We start from the raw sequence: 20,429 nt of genomic DNA on the forward strand, positions 1-20,429 counted from the left end.
GGCTCCGGGCTCCGGCTGCTCCCGCACCCACCCCCCCGCCCCGGCCATGGCGGCGGCTGCTCGGCGGAGCCGCGGCGGGGCGGCGGTGCTGGGCCCGCTGCTGCTGCTGGGGCTGTGCGCCGGGCGGGCGGCGGGCGGGCCGCTCCGCTACTCGGTGCGGGAGGAGCTGCCGCACGGCGCCTTCGTGGGCAGCGTGGCGAGCGACCTGGGCGTGGATCCGCGGCGGCTGGCGGCGAGGGGAGCGCGGATCACCTCGGGCAGCGGCCGGCAGTACCTGGAGTTGGAGCTGGGCCGCGGGGCGCTGCTGGTGCGGGAGCGTATGGACCGCGAGGCGCTCTGCGAGCTGAGCCCCTCCTGCTTCCTCAGCCTGGAGTTGGTCATCGAGCAGCCCATTGAGGTGCACAACGTGGAGGTGGAGGTGCTGGACATCAATGACAACGCGCCGCGGTTCCCCCGCCAGGATTACCGGCTGGAGATCAGTGAGTCTGCCGTGCCCGGGGCCCGTTTCCACATTGAAAGTGCCCAGGACCCTGATGTGGGCACCAACTCTGTGCAGAACTATCTGCTCAGCCCCAGTCGCCACTTTGCCCTGGACCTTAAAGGCTTCCAGAGTGGCAGCAAACTCCTGGAGCTGGTGCTGCAGCAGCCACTGGACCGGGAGCAGACTGCCCTGCAGCAGCTGGTGCTGACTGCTGTGGATGGTGGGGATCCCCCCAAGTCTGGTACGGCCCAGATCTCTGTGCGAGTTGTGGATACCAATGACAACCCACCTGCCTTCGACCGCTCCACCTACACCGTGAGCCTTCTGGAGAACTCCCTGCCTGGCACGCTAGTGGTCAAACTCAATGCCTCAGACCCTGATGAGGGCTCTAATGGGGATGTGATCTATTCCTTCGGCAGCTACACCCCCCAGAAGGTGAGACAGCTCTTTAGCGTGGACCCACATTCAGGGGAGGTGCGGGTTAATGGCACTTTGGACTATGAGGAGGCATCCTCCTATGAGATCTATGTACAAGCCACTGATCAGGGCCCTGTCTCTATGGCTGGGCACTGCAAGGTGCTGGTCAACATTGTGGATGCCAATGATAATGTTCCCGAAGTGGAGCTGACCTCCCTGTACAGCCCAGTGCCAGAGGATGCAAGGTCAGGAACTGTGGTGGCCCTGATGAGTGTCACTGACCAGGACTCGGGGCTGAACAAGCAGGTGAGCCTGCGCATTCCACCCGGCCTCCCCTTCACTCTCAACTCCTTCAAGAACTCCTACACCTTGGTCACCCAGGGCAAACTGGACCACGAGAAAGCAGCAGCCTACAACATCACAGTTACTGCTACTGATTCTGGGAGCCCCCCTCTGTCCTCCCAGAAGGTGATCCATGTGGAGGTCTCCGACATCAATGACAATCCTCCACGCTTCGAGGAACCTGTGTACTCAGTTTACATCCCTGAGAACAACCCCCTTGGAGCCTTCCTGTGCACTATTAAAGCCACTGACCCAGATGTTGCCAAAAATGCCTATGTGTCCTATTCTCTAGTAGATGGAGAGATTGAAGGGCTACCGGTTGCTTCCTATGTCTCCATTAAATCCGATAGTGGCAACATGTATGCTGTCAGGTCCTTTGACTATGAGACACTAAGGGAGTTCCAGGTGATTGTCCAGGCTCAGGATGCTGGGATCCCACCACTGAGCAGCACTGTCACTGTCTACATCTACGTGGTAGATGAGAATGACCATGCTCCACAGATTCTGTATCCTACCTCAACCAACACTTCAGCAGCCCTGGAGATGATCCCACGCTCGGCATATGCTGGATATTTGGTAACCAAAATTATAGCCATTGACGGGGACTCAGGACAAAATGCCTGGTTGTTCTTCTATCTGGTGCAAACCTCAGATCCAGGTTTGTTCAGGATAGAGCTCCACACTGGGGAGATTAGGACTACTCGCAAACTGGGGGAGGACAGCACACCTACTTTCAACCTGACGGTGGAAGTGAGAGACAATGGAGAGCCATCGATGTCCTCATCAGTAGCCATCACTATTGCTGTGGTGGACAGAGTTTCCAAAATCATCCCTGATAGAAGAAGACACTTTAAAAGTCCAAGCAATTACTCAGAGGTCACTCTTTATCTCATTATCGCTTTGAGCGCCATCTCCTTCGTTTTCCTTTTCACAATCATTGGGCTGACTATTATCAAGTGCTACAGATACAGTCTGTATGGGAGCTCCTGCTGTGCAGGGTGCTGTACAGTCAGAGAACGGAGCCCTGCTGATCTGTACAAGCAGGCCAACAACAACATTGATGCTAGACTGCCCCAAGGTTTAAAAGTACAGCCCCATTTCATTGAAGTGAGGGGCAATGGGTCTCTCACTAAGACCTACTGTTATAAGGCATGCCTGACTGCAGGATCAGGAAGTGACACTTTCATGTTTTACAATACCTGTGGCCCAACAGGAACTACTGGTCCCTCTGCAGTGGTGGCTGAGAGGCATCTGACAGGACAGAGTGGGCAGAGTGCACAAAACCTGATCATACTTAGAAATGACTCCATTACTCCTAATGAGGTGAGGCTCCCTTGGTAAATGGTCTGCACAGAGCTCTGAGCAAATCTTTACTCAAGCAGAGGGTCCAACTGGAAAACTCAGATGAAGCATATTCCCTTAGGGGTTTGCTGACACTCAGCTATGAAACTTGGTTGTCGTGAATCTAATCTATGCCATGCATTTTGTTTCTAGGTAAATACTGAGACTTTCAGGGTCCATTTGGTAAGTTCAGTATATGCGTCTGTTGCTCAAGATTCACCTCATTTTTGCAGCATATGCTGTATTGAGTATTGCATCCTTCCCTTTTCTCTTACAGGTCTAAAATTGCCTGCTGCTACAGTCTGCTAGGGAATGACACATCTAGTCTTACAGTTTTGATGGTAAAACTCATATTGCAGGAGAAAAAATAATCACTGATTAGCCTTGAAATCAAAAGGTTACTTTAAGGCAGTTCTGGATGTTTGCTGCTTTGCTGTCTTCATACCTAAGTAAATCTGTTGAATTTAGCAAAGCATATTATTGCAGTGATCTTACTAATGTGAGCATATTTTAAGTTGTCTGAAAACTGCAATCCCTCCTTTGATAATGTTTGTTCTACCCAGTGCTGCATTTTTTGCTTTCTGGCCTGTGACAACCCAGTGACATCTTTGCAGAGAATTACAGCAAGTCACCATCATTAAGTTGCAGAGTGGCAACTTCTAACCTGCTGGGTTGCTATTGAAAATTGTTTAATACTTATGGTTCCACCAGCCATATATTAACCTTTGCAATATTTTCCCACAGAGAAGAATTAATGGCTGCTTTATGCTGGCTTGCAGGAAGCCTGCAGTTGGTGTGTAGTTTGCATGATCTGTGCAGTTTGCTTTTTACTCATGTTGGGACTGAACTCAGAAGCACCCGCAGGAGAGACTAATTCTGGTGCACAAACGAAAATATTGCAATTACTGTGTGTTGTTTGTATCCCATAATTGTGGCAGGCATAAGATCAGTTTGTGCCCCAGATGTGGGAAAGTTAGGGGAACAACTGGTGGGATAGAAAGGAGCCTTATTTGTGTATTCTTGCCACAGAAATAGAACTCGTTTATTTCTTCCTTTATACTTTTTCACATATGAAGATGTTAGCATCTTTTGCAACTGTTTTTTTGTTGAGCAGAGATGCCCATATCTTAAGAGCCAGCAAGTCTTCCATAAAAATGCTTTTAGAGAGTAATGATCATCCATTCAACATTAATCCATTTAAAATGAATGCACTGTTTTTCTGTAAATCACAGTGGCAGGGTACAGGGGAAGTGCTTTTTTCTCTTTCTGTGCAGTTTTTGTACCTTTAAATAAAATGCTTGGAATGTGTTTGATATAGGAGGGAATATGAGACATGCTCTATGAGCATGTATGCTGAAGAATCAAAGAGTGAAATACACACTTTAGAGCTGATCTTTGGGGTAGGGGGATGTGCAAGAAGAAAAGCAATAACTGGAAATGACTTCACTTTGGATGTAGGACCAGTAGGAAATCAGTTTAACAGATTCCTATCACATTTTGAGACTCGCTCCATTGAATGCAATGAATTAGCAAGTTCTGATTACCAGTGCAGATCAGACAGTGGCAGCAAAGCCAGCCCAAACTTGGAGTACAAAAGCAGAGAGTTGTGTAGAACAAACTAAGGAATGCTGCCTGTGTGGAGTTGTCATCCTAAAGGGGAATCAATTGTTCAACTAGTTCTGTGTGATTTAAACAGAGGTGAAGTTCTGACAAGTTTTTCTCATCACAAGTTCTTTTCTTAGGCCTCTGCTTCTTAACCTGTCCTGTGGTAGGGCATTCTATGAAGATGTATCAATGCCATGTGCACATGAGGAAATGGCTGAATGTAATGGCATTCACTAATTACTAGTTCCGGGCTAATTACATACTAAAAATCTTGTCTTTCTACTGTTTCAAGCTCAGCGTTTGCACTGAAGATACCATCAATTGCTTAGCAACACTGAATTCTACTTTTTAAGGATAATGATCTTTGTATTATTAGATTTTCAGGGAACTGTGTTTCTCTTTTTAGTTAAAGTGAACTTTGAATCAGCCTTTAAGAGCCTGGGCCTTCATTTGTGAGGCACAGCAACAGGCAGTATTGTCCATGCACCAATTCACAAAGTCAGTCTCTGATCTGTGTTTTACTTTTGGAAGGTGTGAACAGGTCCTTTCTTTTTTTCTTCCACACAATTTTTGGAAATGGATTTTCAACTGGTTGTTCATTGATGAGGATGGGACGAGGTGAATGGGTTTTCTAAGTACAGATATACCTAGGATTTCACAGTGGCTATTATTTTGAAAATATTGTTTATACAGTGAGAGGAAAAATATTTCCAAGTTATTTGGGATTAATCTCAGTAACATTTGGGGCAATAAGGTCTTGGTTCTTTTCATATTTACTGGTAAGGTCAGAGATGTTAATGCTTACACTAAGTTGTGACTGACTTTATTGGGTCATTAGAAAGATACAGTAGAAGTGAAAACAAGTGCAATAAGGTTAGGTGGGGAATTTTTAGTACTTTGTGAAGCTCTGACTCCTGTGTGGCTATTCCTTTTTTACTGGCAGTGTTGTGATGGTGGAATGGAAGCTTTTTTCTGCAAGATAACTGCTGCTTCTGTGTTCACCCTGCTTACCTGCACAGTCCTTTATAGGTTTATAAGGATGACTCAGACCAAAGGTGTTTTGTCAAAGAAGAAATGTACTAATGCAGCTGCACAGGAAATCTTGGACACGGTTATTGCTGTCAGGAGGCTGGTGGTGATAAGGGTAGCGATGCAGGGTTAATGGATATTGCTCTCTCATCAGATAACTGCTGCAGGGGGACCAGGCAGGCAGTGTAGGCAGAATATAGGGGAAAAAAAATACTGTGGCTTCATTTCTGGCACTGTGTGAGGTTATGGGCAGCCTGGATTCCTGTCTTTTGAAACAGGGGTGCACACACTATTTTGTGAAGAGATTTTATGTGGAGTTGTGATTTTGTTACTGGGCACTGATGATCAGTCATTTTCAGGAAGGGTTTCAGTGCTTTATTCTGGAGTCTGTTTCCTCATATTCCTGTGAAGATGCTGAATGATGTCTGGATAGTGTCTGGTCCTTGGTTTTTCTTTTCTTCTTTCCTGTCTTGTTCTTACATCCTGTGCAGTTAAGCTCACTTCTTATGTCTTGCATCTCTTGACAGCCTTTTCCCTTCATGGCAGGAAATAACAATCAAACCAAAATGTTTTAACAGGAGTTTTCTGTCCCAGAAGACAGCCTGGCACATTCCTAATGAGGAGTGGACAGTCTGGATACTTGCTAGAACTAGATATAAACTCTTTATATTATACATTTCCTTGGACCCTTTCTTTTGTGTGGTGACACATGTGGCTGACAAAACATGATGTTTCATGTGATGTTCAGAAATAGAGCGTGTTGCTCTATGGACACTTGTAAAGAAAGTGAAAAAATCTGCACATTGATGGTAGTAAGACCCATGAGATCCATTGGAGGTTTACAGCTGTTTGCTTTGCTTCTGCCTCTTTTTCTGTATTTTTCACTTCAAAACCACCTTGCTAAACACATGGTAAAAAGAAAGCAATGCTTGAGTTGAACACATTTTGATACTACTTTAAATGCAAGCATGTTTTGAAGTGTCTAAATAGTAACCTCACAGCACTGCTTGTAGCAGTCTGTCCAAGAGATTTCTCTCAGAGGATTTAAAGGTATTAGTGGTGGAATATCTTACAATCTCAGTGCAAGAACTTAAGCCTTTAAGAAATTCGCCAGCCCTACTGACATTGAAAAGGTTAACTATAAATGTTTGTTCTTTTGTTTAATGGCAGTGTCTGAACCTGCTCGGCTGAGCAGGGACAGTGCTCTGTGCTTCAGGGCACTCAGGCACTTGGCTTGAGGCTTCTGCTGTGCCAGCAGAAATTTGCATCCAAGATTAAGCAGAGGTGTTTTCCTTCTCTTGGAACTCGTTAAATGTACTTCACAGAAGCACTTGTCTGTTCCCTTCACCTCAGTTTTCTCAGAGTTAGGAATGCAAATGAACATTCTCAGAATTTGGGCTTTTCAATTACAACATTTTCCAGTTTCCTTTTTGATTTATTGAATGATAAAAACGTATTTAAATAGTTTGTTCTCCACATCAACTTAATTCTAAACATTTACAGAAGGAAAGCAGGAATAGAAGTCTGTTTCCTCACAGCTGTCAGCATTGTCTCACTTGAAAATAAGCAGAGCCTTATGCGGTCAGGGGTTCTAAAAGCCTTTTATTATTGCTTCAAAGCAGATACATTTGATAAACATACCTTATGTCATTCTGTTGTGCATTTGTGTGGAAATCAGAATGAAGCAGGATGTTTTTAGGAGTCTCAGCATCTGAGACTGTTTGTAAATATTAGATTCACACTACTTCAAGCAGGTTTTGTTGTAGCAAGCACTGAAGTGGAAGTTAGTGTTTGCATTGATCTGTTGATGATGGGATCAGGACAATATTTTAAAAATTAGGAATTTCTCCTTTCCCGGGGACAAGTTCTTACTGTGTTGAGGTATTAGGTTAAAAAGAGAGCTGAGGGAGATGTTTGTAATGATACATTTTCAACTAAATTTATTCTTCCTGAACCAATGAAATAATTCTTCAGTTAACCCACTTGAAAATGACTGTGTGGCATTTTGCATGAGCTTTCTTGCTCCTAAGATGGCTCTGCTTTAACTCTACATTCACATTATCAGACTTCCCAATAGGGCTGGTTGTTCATGACTAGTGACATTAATGCTTGTGGTTATGTGGTTGGCAGAATAAACCCTGGTGCCTGGAAGAACCAGCAGGAGCAAACTGGTGGCATGAGGTGTTCACCTGGTGCAGTGACAACCACTTGTGTAGGCACCTGGATAGATTTTGACTCATCTCACACTATGGTGATGTGTGCTGTAACTGAATCAGAAAAAGCAGCTGATGGGAGAAACAGGGAATGGTTGATTACTTTTGTGCTGGATCGTGGGATTTCTTTCACCTCCTGACAGGACTGCTGGACTTGCTACAGGACCTCCAAAAATCTCTGAGGGAAGCGGCAAGTTGAAATTACCTTAAACCTAAGAGAATGTGCTGGATTGTGAGAAACAGGGTCTTGTGATGAACTGGGAGCTGGGGAGGTAAAAGGAACAATATTGTCTTCATCAGCATTGTGTGACACAGTGAGAGTGTGGGGATGTACAGCTGGGAAGCATCTGGACCAGTTCAGAGCCTGTATTCCTCTTTGTGCTTCCTCTCTGCACTCACACTTCCTGGTCAGCTGCACCTTGTCCTGGTGGTGTTGGTTTAGGACACAGCTGCACATCTCACAGCCAAGTCAGTGATGGGGCTTTCACAGCCCATGGAGAGCTGCTGTGCAGCCCCCTGGCCCCTGGGACTGCCTGAGGGCTCAGCTCTCTTTGAGATGGGCTACAATGGTGTACTGGCACAGTGCTGTGGGACACACTTGGCTGTGTGGCAGGTTTCAGGGAATGGTCTGGTGAAGGTGGACTGTTCATAGCCAGAGATAGAAACCAACCCAAGTGTGTAGACTGTGAATTCCTGGTGGATTTCTAAGAAGCAACACTAGTGCATCTGAGCTGGGGAGAGATATTGCTGAATAGGTTTGCTTCTACTCTGCTCCACTTCTATTATTGGTCATGCTTTATTGCTTTTCTAGTCCAGTCTCATTTAGAGATGTATTGAAACAACTTTTCTCTTATGGCCAGAGAAACTGAAAGAACTCAGTCTGTAGCAGAACAAAAGGAGAAGCCAACTATGCTGACAAAATAGAAATTTCACTGATTTTGTCAGTTGCAGAACACCAAGCTGTGGTAACACAAGTGTGGGACAAATGTGCCTCTCGCTGAGCTCTGAAACTGCCCAGTCAAGCAGCAAGCACATGGTAAAACTGGGTGAAAATAGGTCTGCACAAAGATAGACTGCTGCCCAACTGCCTTGTGCTCTTGTTCTTCCTGTAAGGACTTCAAAAGGAAGTCACAGATATTGATTTTTTTCACAGTAAAAAAAACCCCAGCCCCTGACAGTCAACTGTGGCAATAGATCTTTCCACCTCCAGAGTACATTTTTCTCATCCTTTTCCCTGCTTGCTTCTTCTGCTCCTCTGGGAACAGCACTACAGCCCTACCTGAAGAGTCATAGCAAAGAGAGAATAGCCACAAGATGCCAGAGATTCTCGATAGTAACTCTTGAAAATACCAGTCTCCTAATTTCTCTTATATTGACATGGGGAGTCTTGGTCCCTGCATATGAAGTGAATAAATAATGAATTTCTAATTAATTCGTTTCTCCTGACATCATCACCCATTTAAGATCTGATGCCCCATTGCAAACAGAACAGAAGTTTTTGTCTTCTAGCCAAGAGTTGGAAAGCTCTCATCTGAAAACCAAAAATCCATGTACTGTGAGTGAGTGGTCGTTTTCCTCTTTTCTCACTCCTACCCAATTGGTGTCAGACTTTGTCAGTGCTTTGATGTAATCTCACTTTATCTATGTTTTGCCTGGGACTGTGGTAAGATTCCTCCTCCTCACGCTGCCTACAAGCCTGTGCAAGTTAGTTACCTGCACCTCTCAAACTGCAAAATAGAACAAAGGGGCTTTCCTCCAGTCCAGCAGCTCCCCTGCAATAAAAAAAACCCCCAGCAGAAGAAAAGCCAAATCTTCTGCTGTCAGCACCCTTCATACTCGAGAAAGGCAAGCTCAGGAGAGGATCTGATCAGTATGTGTTCTCTATCCTCTTTCATTGACTCTTACTACGTGGTTGACTTTAGAGTTGCTTTGACATCCCTGGGACTGGGGCCAAAATGGAATTAATCAGAAAAGACTAGAACCATGCATAATGGGCTTCTTGTCAAACCACTTTCTGCTAAACTCAGCAGAACCTGAGCATGACAGAGAATAGGGGGATAAATGGGAAGGAAATTGCTAGCACAGATGTTTAATGTGTGGTTGCAAATAGCAGCCTCCTCCCTTTTGTGTAACTCAGACTAAAGAATACTCGTGTGTGCATCATCCAAGAGCATCTCAGTCTTGAGTGATGCTGGACCTGAGAAGTATGGTGATAGAGCAATACTGTAAGTTGTAATTGCTCCATTTTTGTTTGAATAATACCTATTGATCCAAGGAAAAGCATATGCCAAACCTCAAGAGGAACAACAGAGTTGGCTTTAAATAATTCAGAATGTTCAACACTTTCTTTTTCTCTTTCAGGTAATGGGGTCAAATTCATTTCTGATCTGCCTCCAATAATTTGAAGAGAATTAAACCATTACTGTCATTTATTATTTGTGTGTTTGGCACAATGCAAGACACATCAGGAATGAATGTAGTCCATTATGTTTTTGGACATAAGTTCTGTCTGTGAATTCCAGTGCCTGAACTTGAGCACTCACTACACTATCACCTCCAGAATAATGTTTCTAGTACCTTGAGAAATAACCTTGGTATGTCCTTAGGGCTTAATTTTAAGGGACCTGAGCTTGCACTCCATTGGCTGTAGTTGAAAATTATAGTGACGATCCCCTGACGATGCAAAAACTATTTTCTGGAGCAATTTTTGATCAACAGAGGATTTCTTAATTATCTCCTTATTTAGCAAGTCATGCTGCAGCACATCAGCATATGCTGAGGTTTGTTGGTCAGAGGGTATTGCTGACTGTTTTCCCCTTCTACCTCTCATGCCCTCTCATGAATATGGAGAATCTAATAGGTTTTGGTATTATGAACATGTCTGTCCTTAATAAAAGACTTGCTGCAGTCTGCAAATCTGATACCATCCATTGCAGTCCTCTGCAGTACACTGAATTCCAGCAGAAACCTTGCTGCCCCACATGTCCCCCTCACAGGGAGCTACATTTTTACTATTCAGTGCAGAAGTTCCAGTTTTCTCACCTTATCAGGTAAAAAAACAATGTGCTTCTGGATTTATGATGTTGGTTTTTCATTCTATGCCCAAAATGTTGATAAATGTGTGAGATAACTTTCCACCAGTTTGCAGCATTAAATGTTCCACAGAGATCATCTCTAGCCAAAGGCCTTGGCATGCAGACAAGTTTATTACAGAGACACTCCCTGTGTGCCCATTTGAAAGTTTCTTTAGATTTGTAGAAAGATTTGGCAATTCACAAAAATTGGGTATATCCATATAGGCTTTTCTGACAAAATTAGCCAGATGCATATGATTTTTAGCATGTTTTACTGACACTAACAGCATTGTCCTGGGCTTATGTTTCTACAGCCAAAACACCCCAATCCGGACTGGCGCTACTCTGCGTCCCTGAGGGCAGGAATGCAAAGGTATGTGTGGTGTTTCTCCAGAGAAGGGGAATTCTGTGGTTTTTTCCTCTGTGAAAAGGACAGAGTTTCTTCTGATGCCCTAGACTGATGATATCTATGCTTAGATGGAAAGCACCTGAGTTCTGCTGCTGTCACTTCCAATCTCCACGTGCTACAGATTCAGTCTGACTTGCATCTTATGCTGTTATTGTGCTCCTGTAGAGCTGTGCTGTTCTTTCTTTTTACCTTCTGCTTTTGTATCTCTGTTGACTGTCAAGGCATAATTGTTCCAATTATTGAATCATTTAATTGTCATTATATACTTTTTATTCATTTTAAAGCTCCCTGTAATCATCAGTGCTGATGTTTCAATAGTCAGTGTGCATTTCCATCTTCTTGTTTCTCATTACCATAAAAGTAGCTGCTCCTGCAGCAGGTTTATTAACCACATGGTGCAATCAAGAAGATTAATACAGTTGAAAGGACTTTTTGAAGATATGAGGTGGATTTTCAAAGAAGGAAAAGTGAGGTTTTTGTCCAAATCTCTTTAGACATCTTTGAAAATCTGCTGTCTAATATCGCAAGCAGTCTGGTATAATTTTCTACTCAGTACACTTGGAAAAAGAGAATTATACTAAAATTGTTTCTGTAGAGCCTAAATCAAACAGTATTTTTGCTCTCCCTAAGCAGACCAGAAAACTGGTTCTAAATTCAGTTGTAATCTGATGTGATTAGTAAGATTCCCATACAGGTTTAGATGCAGTCATAAGGCTGCAGTCATTCCTAGTGGCATCACAAAGTGAGGGTGGTATGAGTTCCTCAGAACTGTTGGTGCACTGGTACTGTACCTTTGTCCATTATCCACAGGGCAGAAGGGTTTTTATAAGAATCAAGTCCTAAATCCAGAGTCACACTGTGCTTCATGTGGGTGAGGACACAGAGTGACTCCCAGCTGACTTTGAGATGCTGTGTGAAAAGGAATCTAAACCTCAAGGACCAAAAGCAAAGGAAGACAGAGCAAGCTTGACTTTGTGGCCTACTGGGCAAGCTGTTTTCTTTCTTTTATATTCCTGCTGTGACTTTCAATTTTTTTTGTAATCCATAACTGCAAAATCAATGAACAGTCTGGGGAGCAGGATCCTGAAGAAGGAATTCTGCCTACCTGAGCACCTTATCTGCTGGTCCTGAGTCAGGCATGCTCTTGGGGATCCACATTCCTTTCTATACAAAGTTCAAGATCTTGTCTGAAGCTGCTTGAACAATTAATGAAAAGTAAGAGCTTATTTAAAACCATTCATCCCACAAGACTAATGGGGCCTTTCTGGGAGATTGTACATGTTCCTCTGCTCTCTCACATCAGCAGCCCCTGTCCTTACCTGAAACCTCAGGTTCTGAGCCTGTGTGCCCTGCCCAGCTGATGGTTTTCATAAAATGCTGATTTTTCATAAAACTTGTAGAAATTTGGTACCCTTGATGTCTGCCACATTTGGATGAAACAGCCCCTTAAGATCAGCTGGAAGTGTGAAAGGGAGTGTGAAGCCAAGAAGCAGAGACAGGGACACAGTCACAGAATCCTGTTTTCTCTTAAGGAACTGCATATAAATATAATGTTTAGTTTTGTATTAAAAATAGCAGATTTTTTCTTTTCCTTCCATGTAAGGTGCAAATTGGTGCTTTCAATGCCCAGTGCTCATGATGTGACACTGTAAAATTTGCTGTGTTATATTTTGCATTTGAGAAAATGCATTTCTCTTCCTGAATTGCTCACGAGAAATGTGCAGTAACCCAGGAAGGTGGGATCTGTTAAAATGGCACAATGACAGAAGATCAGAGCTAACTCCACCAACTTTTTAATCATTTGCCTAATCTTGCTACATCTTAATAGCAAAGTTGTGTCACTTCCTTGTTAGTGACTCCCAGTCAATGAGAGCAAAGTGTCCTGCAGGTGTTTGTTTTATAAGTTACTCCACAACTGTGTTTTAGTAAATAATCAAAGGTATTTTTTGCAAGTCAAAACAGCTGGTTCTTGTGCTGCTAACATCATGTAATACTCTAGGAGTAGCTGCCCAGTGATAAATAATTGTGAACTTTGAAGAGTGGCAGGAAAGGGAAATGCTGTGAAGTCCAGGGCAGAAGGGAACTGTATAATCCAACTGTGATCTTTGCTTATCCAGTGCTGTGCATATGGAGGAGGCAGGAGTCCTGCGTGGAGGACCAGCAGGGCCTGATCAGCAGTGGCCAACAGTCTCCAGTGCTACAGCAGGTAAGGATGTGAAAATCCAGAATATTTGCGAAGAACTAATGTTAACTGCAGTAGACCTCCTAATGCTTCTAGTTAATTTTTCCTCTGTTTGATATCTCTGAGTGAAGACCCTCAGGTGAGCTCAGCTGGTCAGAGCATGGTGCTAATAACCCCAAGGCTGTGGGCTCAATCCCTGTATGAGATAGGAGCCATTCACTTAGGACTTGGACTTGATGATCCTTGTGGATCCCTTCCAACTCAGAATATTCTGTGATCTGGATATAAAGTACTTGTAAATTAATCTGTGGAATCTAAATAGAGTGGAACAACAAAGTATAAAATACATCTTTTTCTTTACTCAGTCTGAGATGAGCACTGGAGATAAGAGTCCCTGATCCCAGCTTTCACCCTGCTTTTGGAGGTTACTGGTTTGTGTAATGGAATAATGGAATAATGGTTCAGTTCTGATGTGTGTATTCAGGTGTGTGTATTCCAGAGCTGATTTGCCCTCCATTTCAAAAGAATAGTAAAACTGGGCTAGGAGCTTATCAGTTTTCCTTTTGTTATTTTTACAAAGCCAGTAAATCTCTTTGAATGTCTCTTCTCATTTTACTTTTCTGTGGTGAAATCAGACCTAATTTTTTTGCTGGCTGTTTTCATTCACTAATACACGATGATGGAAACTAAAACATTATTTATTTGTCAAAATAAATTACAAAAAGCAGGGTTTAGAATGCAGCTTTATTTACTCTATCACTGACTGATGACTTCACAGCAGTCAATAAGAATTGACAGAGGGTTCTCATGGAGTTTAGAAAAAAAATCACCTGGATGTTTTGCAGTGCAGACAAAAAAAATATTCTCACTTTTGATTTTGGAGCAGGAACAATGTAGAGACATAGAGGAGCAGTCAGTCACTGTTTTCAGCCATGTCCAAACTAAACTGTAAACTCGGTGGATGCCCTATGTAGGGTGGTGAGCCCTGCATGGCAGCTCTGTGAGCACTGCCAGTCAGGAATTCAAATGAGGAGTGATGCTCATATCACAGAGGCAGCTCAAATGCTGGGAAGTGGGGTCTCCAGGAGAAAAATATGATAGTTGCTTTGTTTAATCTTTTTGGTGCAAACTTTTCTTTTTACTTAAAGGGGAATTTCACCTGGATAAAGGGCTGAGGAACAACCTGAGGATTTGCAATCACAGTTACAACATCCACAAATTAATGGTGCCCAGCAAAACCTGCACTTGTGTTGGAGAAGGGCTGTTTGCAGAAACAGATTTGAAAATTAATTTAATATATAATGGGCCCCTGGGCTATCACCTGGGGTTTGTGTGCCCTTCCTTCTGTCTCAGGCTTTGCAGGAAGACACAGCCTTTGCAGAATATGAGGGGTGTGTGACTGTTGAGCTTGCATTTGAAAATGTCACCACAAGTACACTCTAACCTTTGCAAGGGGTTCCCTCAGGCTTTCAGCTGCACTAATCATCCTTGACTGAGCACTCAGTGTATTGCTTTACACCAGTTCAATATGGATACAAACATTCCCCCAGATGTTTGCTTGCTGGTACTGCCAATTTCCAGGCACCTGAATGTAAGGGCAAAGGTAGGATGGTTCTGTCATCCGAGAAGGTCCATTGACATTTGGGTCCCAGAGCCCTGTTCCATTATCTGGAGTCCTACTTGCTATTCTTTTTTGGGTCTTATCATTTTAGACTTGCTTGGGGAACCTGAACATCTCTTTTTTTGAGCAGAAGTAACCCTTGGCTCTAATGCTGCTTCCCTCCATGGCTTGTGAGGCACTTGTGCAATGAATGTGTCCCTGCACAAAGATTATTTTGTTTTGTCTTTGTCCCCTCCCAAGGGATTAGTGACTCTGATATTACATTAATTAGACTTTTTTTTTGGTAGTGGGTTTCAGATAATATTCTTCTCCTCTCTTTGTACCCCAAAGCTGTAGAGATCCCTGATCCTTAATAGCAAACAGGTGTTTAATGGAGAAACGTCAGGATTAATTAGCTTTGGTAGCCTCAGCGCATCACATATTTAGCAAATTACTACCACTGATTTAGAATCTTGCCTATAGTTTCCCACAGATCTTTCTTCCAGTGGTTCTTTCTTTTTTTGTTATTAGGTTCAAGACCTGTAATAACAAGTCAAGTGTTAAATCCATAAATCCTTAGTTCCTGATATATAGCTGAACTTGAACATCATCACATGTTTTTCAGCAAATATGTGTTGCCCAAGCAAAACCTGGTCCTTATTTGACTGACAGCATTCCTGTTGACTTTATTAATATTTCATCCATGCAAGGGACAGTGAATTTGGATGTGGCAGTTTTTAATTGTGTTTGCACCTTCTTAGGCACCAGTCCAACAGATTTTAGGTTTGCAGTCGGGAAACTTCAGGTAAGGAGGGACAGGAAGGTTCAAACTCCCTCTGGATTTGAGTTTAGCTCTCTGGGGCATCCTATTAGTCCCCCACATGCTGTATAGTGAGTTCAGGGAATGAAGACAGATTTCTGGCTGCTGCTCTCTGTCCTTTGACAGTTTTGACAATTCTGTCAGACTTTGGATGACCACTAATCTGAGTGAACTCTGGTTTTTTGATCACTAACTCAGAATAAAAGGAGCTTGATTGGCAAAAATGGTGAGAGCTCATAACAGAAACTAGGATGAACAGAAATTTTGCTCTAGACATAAAACACTGAAGATTTCTGAATAAATCAGACTTATGAATAATTCAGAGCTTAGAGTTAGTAGGCATTAGACAAATCTGTGTGTATTTCTGTGTGCTGCTGGTTCCAATCTACAAAACAGAACTGGTGTAATGCAAATGCTTCACAAAAACAGTCTAAAGATGGTTTCATAGCACAAGTAAGGCTCAGGAGAACAATAAGGATTTGTAATGAAAAACAGTCATGAGAAATTTCAAATCCTGTATTCAACGTAGACTTTATATGTGTGCAGTGAATAAGGCACTGGGACACACACCATATGTAGAGAGGGGAAAATAAAATACTCCCATTCAGACAGTTCTGTAAAAGATGAAAGGATCTCATGATAAAATCAGCATCTGAAATTTGTCAGTGTGTAGGTGAAGCCGTGGGTGAAATACTGGCATCTCTGAAGTCCATGTCAGGTAGCCCACGGACTTTCAGGAAATTAGGATTTCAGTGTCTACCCTTACAAATATGCACAAGGGACTGAATTAAGATTGCCTAGGCAAATGCCATCCTAAAATACAGTAATTTTGTACTTCTGCTTTTGCAGTGGTAACATTCTTCTAAATATATCTGCTATTTCTTCTCCTTTTCTCAGGGAATTAGCTGGGGAGGAGAGGTGGTAACCCTGTTTTTTAAAGCTCCAACAGGTCAATGTCCTCCCTGTGCTGGGGCCCCAGAGTTGGATGCAGTGCAATTATTTTAACAGAGCCTGCCTGCACTGCCTGGGCTCTCCCAAGGGTGCAAGGACACCAGACAGACCAGCATGGACTGGTTGGGAACACTGCACAAAGAAATTCTTCCCTGTGAGGGTGGTGAGGCCCTGGCACAGGGTGCCCAGAGAATCTGTGGCTGTCTCATCCCAGGAAGTGTTCAAGGCCAGTTTGTATGGGGCTTGGAGCAACCTGGGCTAGTGGAAGGTGTCCCATGGCAAGGGTGTGAAACAAGATGATTTATAAGGTCCCTTTATACAAAGCTCTTTGCATCCCATCACCCCAAGTTGGACTCTTTCAGTGTTTTTCCTCTGAAATTTGTGTGTCTCACAGCTTTTCCTGGTTTTATTCAGTTTTTCCTGCTGTTCCTCACTTCCTGCCTAACTCTGACCTTCTCACATGTGCCATGCCAGCTAGGGGTATTCCTTGCCTACTTACCCCTAGACTGCCTTGGGTTTATGCTGGGAACTAGTTTCTCTGGAATATTTGTATTGTTCTCAGAGGATGGTTCTTGCTGCAATCACCTGGAATGCAGGCAAGCTCCATTGATGGGGCATGAGATGCAGAATAAGTGATGAATTCTGAAAATTAAATGTGAGGCAACTGTAAATATGTCAAATAAGCAAAATGGCCTGGAAGGTAAAGTCAGTCCTCCTCGTGAGTTTTGTACTGCTGGTTTGGGGTAGGGTGTTGTGAACAGAATGACTGTGGGAAAACTGTGAAGAAAGGAGAGGGGTTCTTGTGTGGATTTTAAGAAAAATGTCCAAGAATGCCTTGATAGGGAAAGAAATCATTATAATTGTCCACTGTTAGTTGTGGCAATCCCAATTCTCTGTTTCAGACTACTTTGGATGTTGAGCAAGTGAATCCAACCTGAATAAGAATGTTGTATCTGAAAGAGATACTTTGTCCCAATGAAACTGTGATAAGGGCCCAGATGAGATATAGGATGATAGTGTAAGGAGAGATCTGAGCAGATCTCTAAGGGCATGAGAGGGGACACCAGTAAAAAGCTTGCATAGAAAGGTGAGCACAGAGGAGCTGGTAGAGAGAAACAATTGGAAGAGATGCCAGAAGGTCTGCAGGAGGCAGGTAGCATTGGGAATGGCACAGTGTCGATTTTTAAGTGACTACTGAGCACAGGTCACTGGAAGAAAGATTGGCACACTGGGGTTGGGTAATAGATAGTGATGAGTGGGACAGAAAGCTGCACTGCAGTTGTTCTTTTCATGGAATGGCCGTTTGACATTGTCTGCATCTTTGAGTTCATGTAACAGCAGCACAGAAGGAATGAAAAGTATTGGAGGAGTGTTGACTCTCACTGTTGGAACAGACACTGGTCTTGAAATCAGGCAGGCATTACGGTAGAAGCTCACAGGGTCCCACAGCACTGTCACAAAGCTCTTGGCCCCTGAATTAGTCTTCTGAAAATCAGGTTTAAAGAGCCTAAGAAAATAACTCAGAGGATGATGAGACCTAAGTTGTGACATATTTCATATGATAAAGCTTTACACTGTGGCTGTAAGTGGAGGACAATTTCTTCCTAAATGTCAGTGAGTTTCTACTCTCCTTCTTCAAATGACCTTCCTCATCTACAGAAAAAGGGTGTGATTAAGACTCATCAAGCAGTCACTGCAAAGAATCTGCAGGGGCTGAAAGTGCTGTTTCTTTGAGACTGTTAAAGGTTAATTTACAAATAACAGCAGAGTACACTGCTCTGCCTTAGCTTTAGCAGTTCATTGATTAAAGCTATAAAAGATAATAACTAATTAGCAACCCAGAATACAAAACTGGGTTCTTGGTTTGTTGCAGGATGCTGCAGCTGTTTAAAATGCAAGGAGCTAGAAAATGCAGCTGTGCATATCTGAAGCCTCTTCCTATTTTTTTAAATTAATAACCAGTTTTCTGTGGAATTTCATAATTCCAGCCTTCAAAACCGGAAATATATAGAAAGCAAAATATCAGCCCTAAAATCCATACCTCGAGTGGTCTAGGAAACACTAGTGATAGTATGTGTAATATTTTAAAGAACAGAATAGGAGAAATACAGAACAGCCTAGTTATTTCTGTTTCTCATGATAATTAGTCTTCAAATCAGTCATTTAATAAATTCCCAAAATGAAAGTCCTAAGCAGCTCCTAAGACTACATAGGAAAGTACCACAGAGGTTTTGTTCACAGCCTCTTGTATCATGGAAAAAATCATCCCCACTAAGCACACTGAAGTCATTATTTGAAGCTGCAGTATCTATCAGCTCAGTGGAGTCTGGGGAAGGAAATCATGCCAGCTTACTTGGGTAGATGCAGTGCAACGACATAAACTGAAATAGAAATAATCTGCAAGGGTTATATCATACATATACATCCCTTTCTTTTATTTTATGTTTAGATTTTGGTCATTGAATTCTCAAGTCAATTCCAGCCAGTTGCTGAGACCTTCGACATGATGTACAGTCCTAAGTTTTGTCCCTACTCCCAGAACACTTCATTCCCAGGACATTCCCTCCATACTTCCTGTTTTTTGGCTTTCCACTTCTGTTTGCTCCATTTTCACTCCTTTCTTGTTACCTATCTGGTTTGCCAAGTATGTGCCTCTCTCTCTTTCCAAATTTTCTTGTTTATTCCTTTCATCTAATGACTTTGGTCTCTTCCTGCTCATCTGTCCACTGTCTCCCCTCTGTACTGTTATTTCAGGAATGTTGAAATGTAGATCACCAGCTTGGCCCCACATCACCTTTTCAATATTTCATACTGAACTAAGAATTTTCAGGGATAAATGCTTCTCATTTTGACAGCCTGATGGAAGCTGGAGAGGACTGAGAATTTCAAATGCTACTTGGACTGAAGAAAAGCATTTTGAAATCAAAAGGATTTTTTCAAAATAGCATGTCAAAAATACATATTTTTATGACAGATGCAACTTGATATACTGATCAAAGCTGATGACTGTTATGACCAGGAGCTCATCTGCTTCACCCCATCCAAATTGTGGTTGAACCAGCACTTTGGTCTTTCAATATTTGGAGTTGGGACTGGGTAAATTAATAGGTTAGTTTAGATTTCTGTTCAGCTGAGTGAGCAAAGAAAGGAGGGGGTGATAGATGGTATTATACAGAAACTGCAGTCATGACTTGGCTAAAGTTAAATTTACTTTCTGTTAATTTATCTTCCTCTTAGCTGCAAAACCCTCATGACTGACCTGAAATAGTGCTTGTGATCTTTATCAAGGGGTCCATTACTTTTCAGCAGGGTGTACCAAGTAAATGAGATGACATGGATGAGAGATTTAATAGCATGTAATAACTTAGTCCTTGAAGGCTCAGTGTGAGGGAAAAAAGATAGGACTCATCAGAATTTGGAAAAGGCTAATGCTGGAAACTTCTAAATTGTGTGGTCTTTTTGACTTAATGTATTTGAATAAGACTTTGTGTTAATTTTGACTGTCAAAGCACTGGTCTTGGGAGAGTTTATGTCTTCATGTACAAGGGCCAATTCTTGATTTCACCTGCTGCAAATATTTGTGAGAAGAATTTACCTTTCTCATTAGGCCCAGGCAATGCAGAATGCATTTGTGCATCTCATCATTTAGTCCAGATCCTGTGTATGTGCATCTTTCCATTTGGATTGGGGCCACGTTTGTCCCTGACTGGAGCCAGTTGTTGAATTTTCCCAGCTGGAGATGAAGTCCAACTTCTGATCCCCCCATGGGGTGATTGTTTCAATGAAGGTTTCTTAAAGGTAGGACTGATAGCTCCAGCTGAGATGTTAATAACACAGGGGACCTGCAAATTTTCTAAAACCAGGAATGAAATAAGAGTAAAGGGAGCAGAAGGCTAGAGGTTTTCTGTGACTGAACAACATGAAGAAAGCCTTCTGAAACTGTGGACAAAAGCTGCTGCAGCTCC

At 42.8% G+C, this 20,429-nt stretch overlaps 2 protein-coding genes across 2 annotated transcripts in view; both read left to right on the forward strand.

The window, feature by feature from the left end:
- LOC138118368 (protocadherin alpha-2-like) overlaps window positions 1-20,429 on the forward strand; it is a 90,781-nt gene that overhangs the window by 41,705 nt on the left and 28,647 nt on the right. The window contains exons 2-3 of the mRNA XM_069029306.1: window positions 10,817-10,875; window positions 13,029-13,117. Of these exons, the coding sequence (XP_068885407.1) occupies window positions 10,817-10,875; window positions 13,029-13,117 (148 nt within the window). The remainder of the gene's footprint in view (window positions 1-10,816; window positions 10,876-13,028; window positions 13,118-20,429) is intronic.
- LOC138118338 (protocadherin alpha-C2-like) lies at window positions 47-10,875 on the forward strand. The gene is made up of 2 exons (XM_069029277.1): window positions 47-2,764; window positions 10,817-10,875. The coding sequence occupies exon 1, from the start codon at window positions 47-49 to the stop codon at window positions 2,579-2,581; it is 2,535 nt and encodes an 844-aa protein (XP_068885378.1). The 3' UTR covers window positions 2,582-2,764; window positions 10,817-10,875.

This window comes from Aphelocoma coerulescens, chromosome 13, assembly GCF_041296385.1.
Source record: "Aphelocoma coerulescens isolate FSJ_1873_10779 chromosome 13, UR_Acoe_1.0, whole genome shotgun sequence".
In the NCBI taxonomy this organism is placed as follows: Eukaryota; Metazoa; Chordata; class Aves; order Passeriformes; family Corvidae; genus Aphelocoma; species Aphelocoma coerulescens.

Coding starts and splice junctions, on each gene's coding strand:
- LOC138118338 (XM_069029277.1), top strand. CDS start 47: ATGGCGGCGGCTGCTCGGCGGAGCCGCGGCGGGGCGGCGGTGCTGGGC.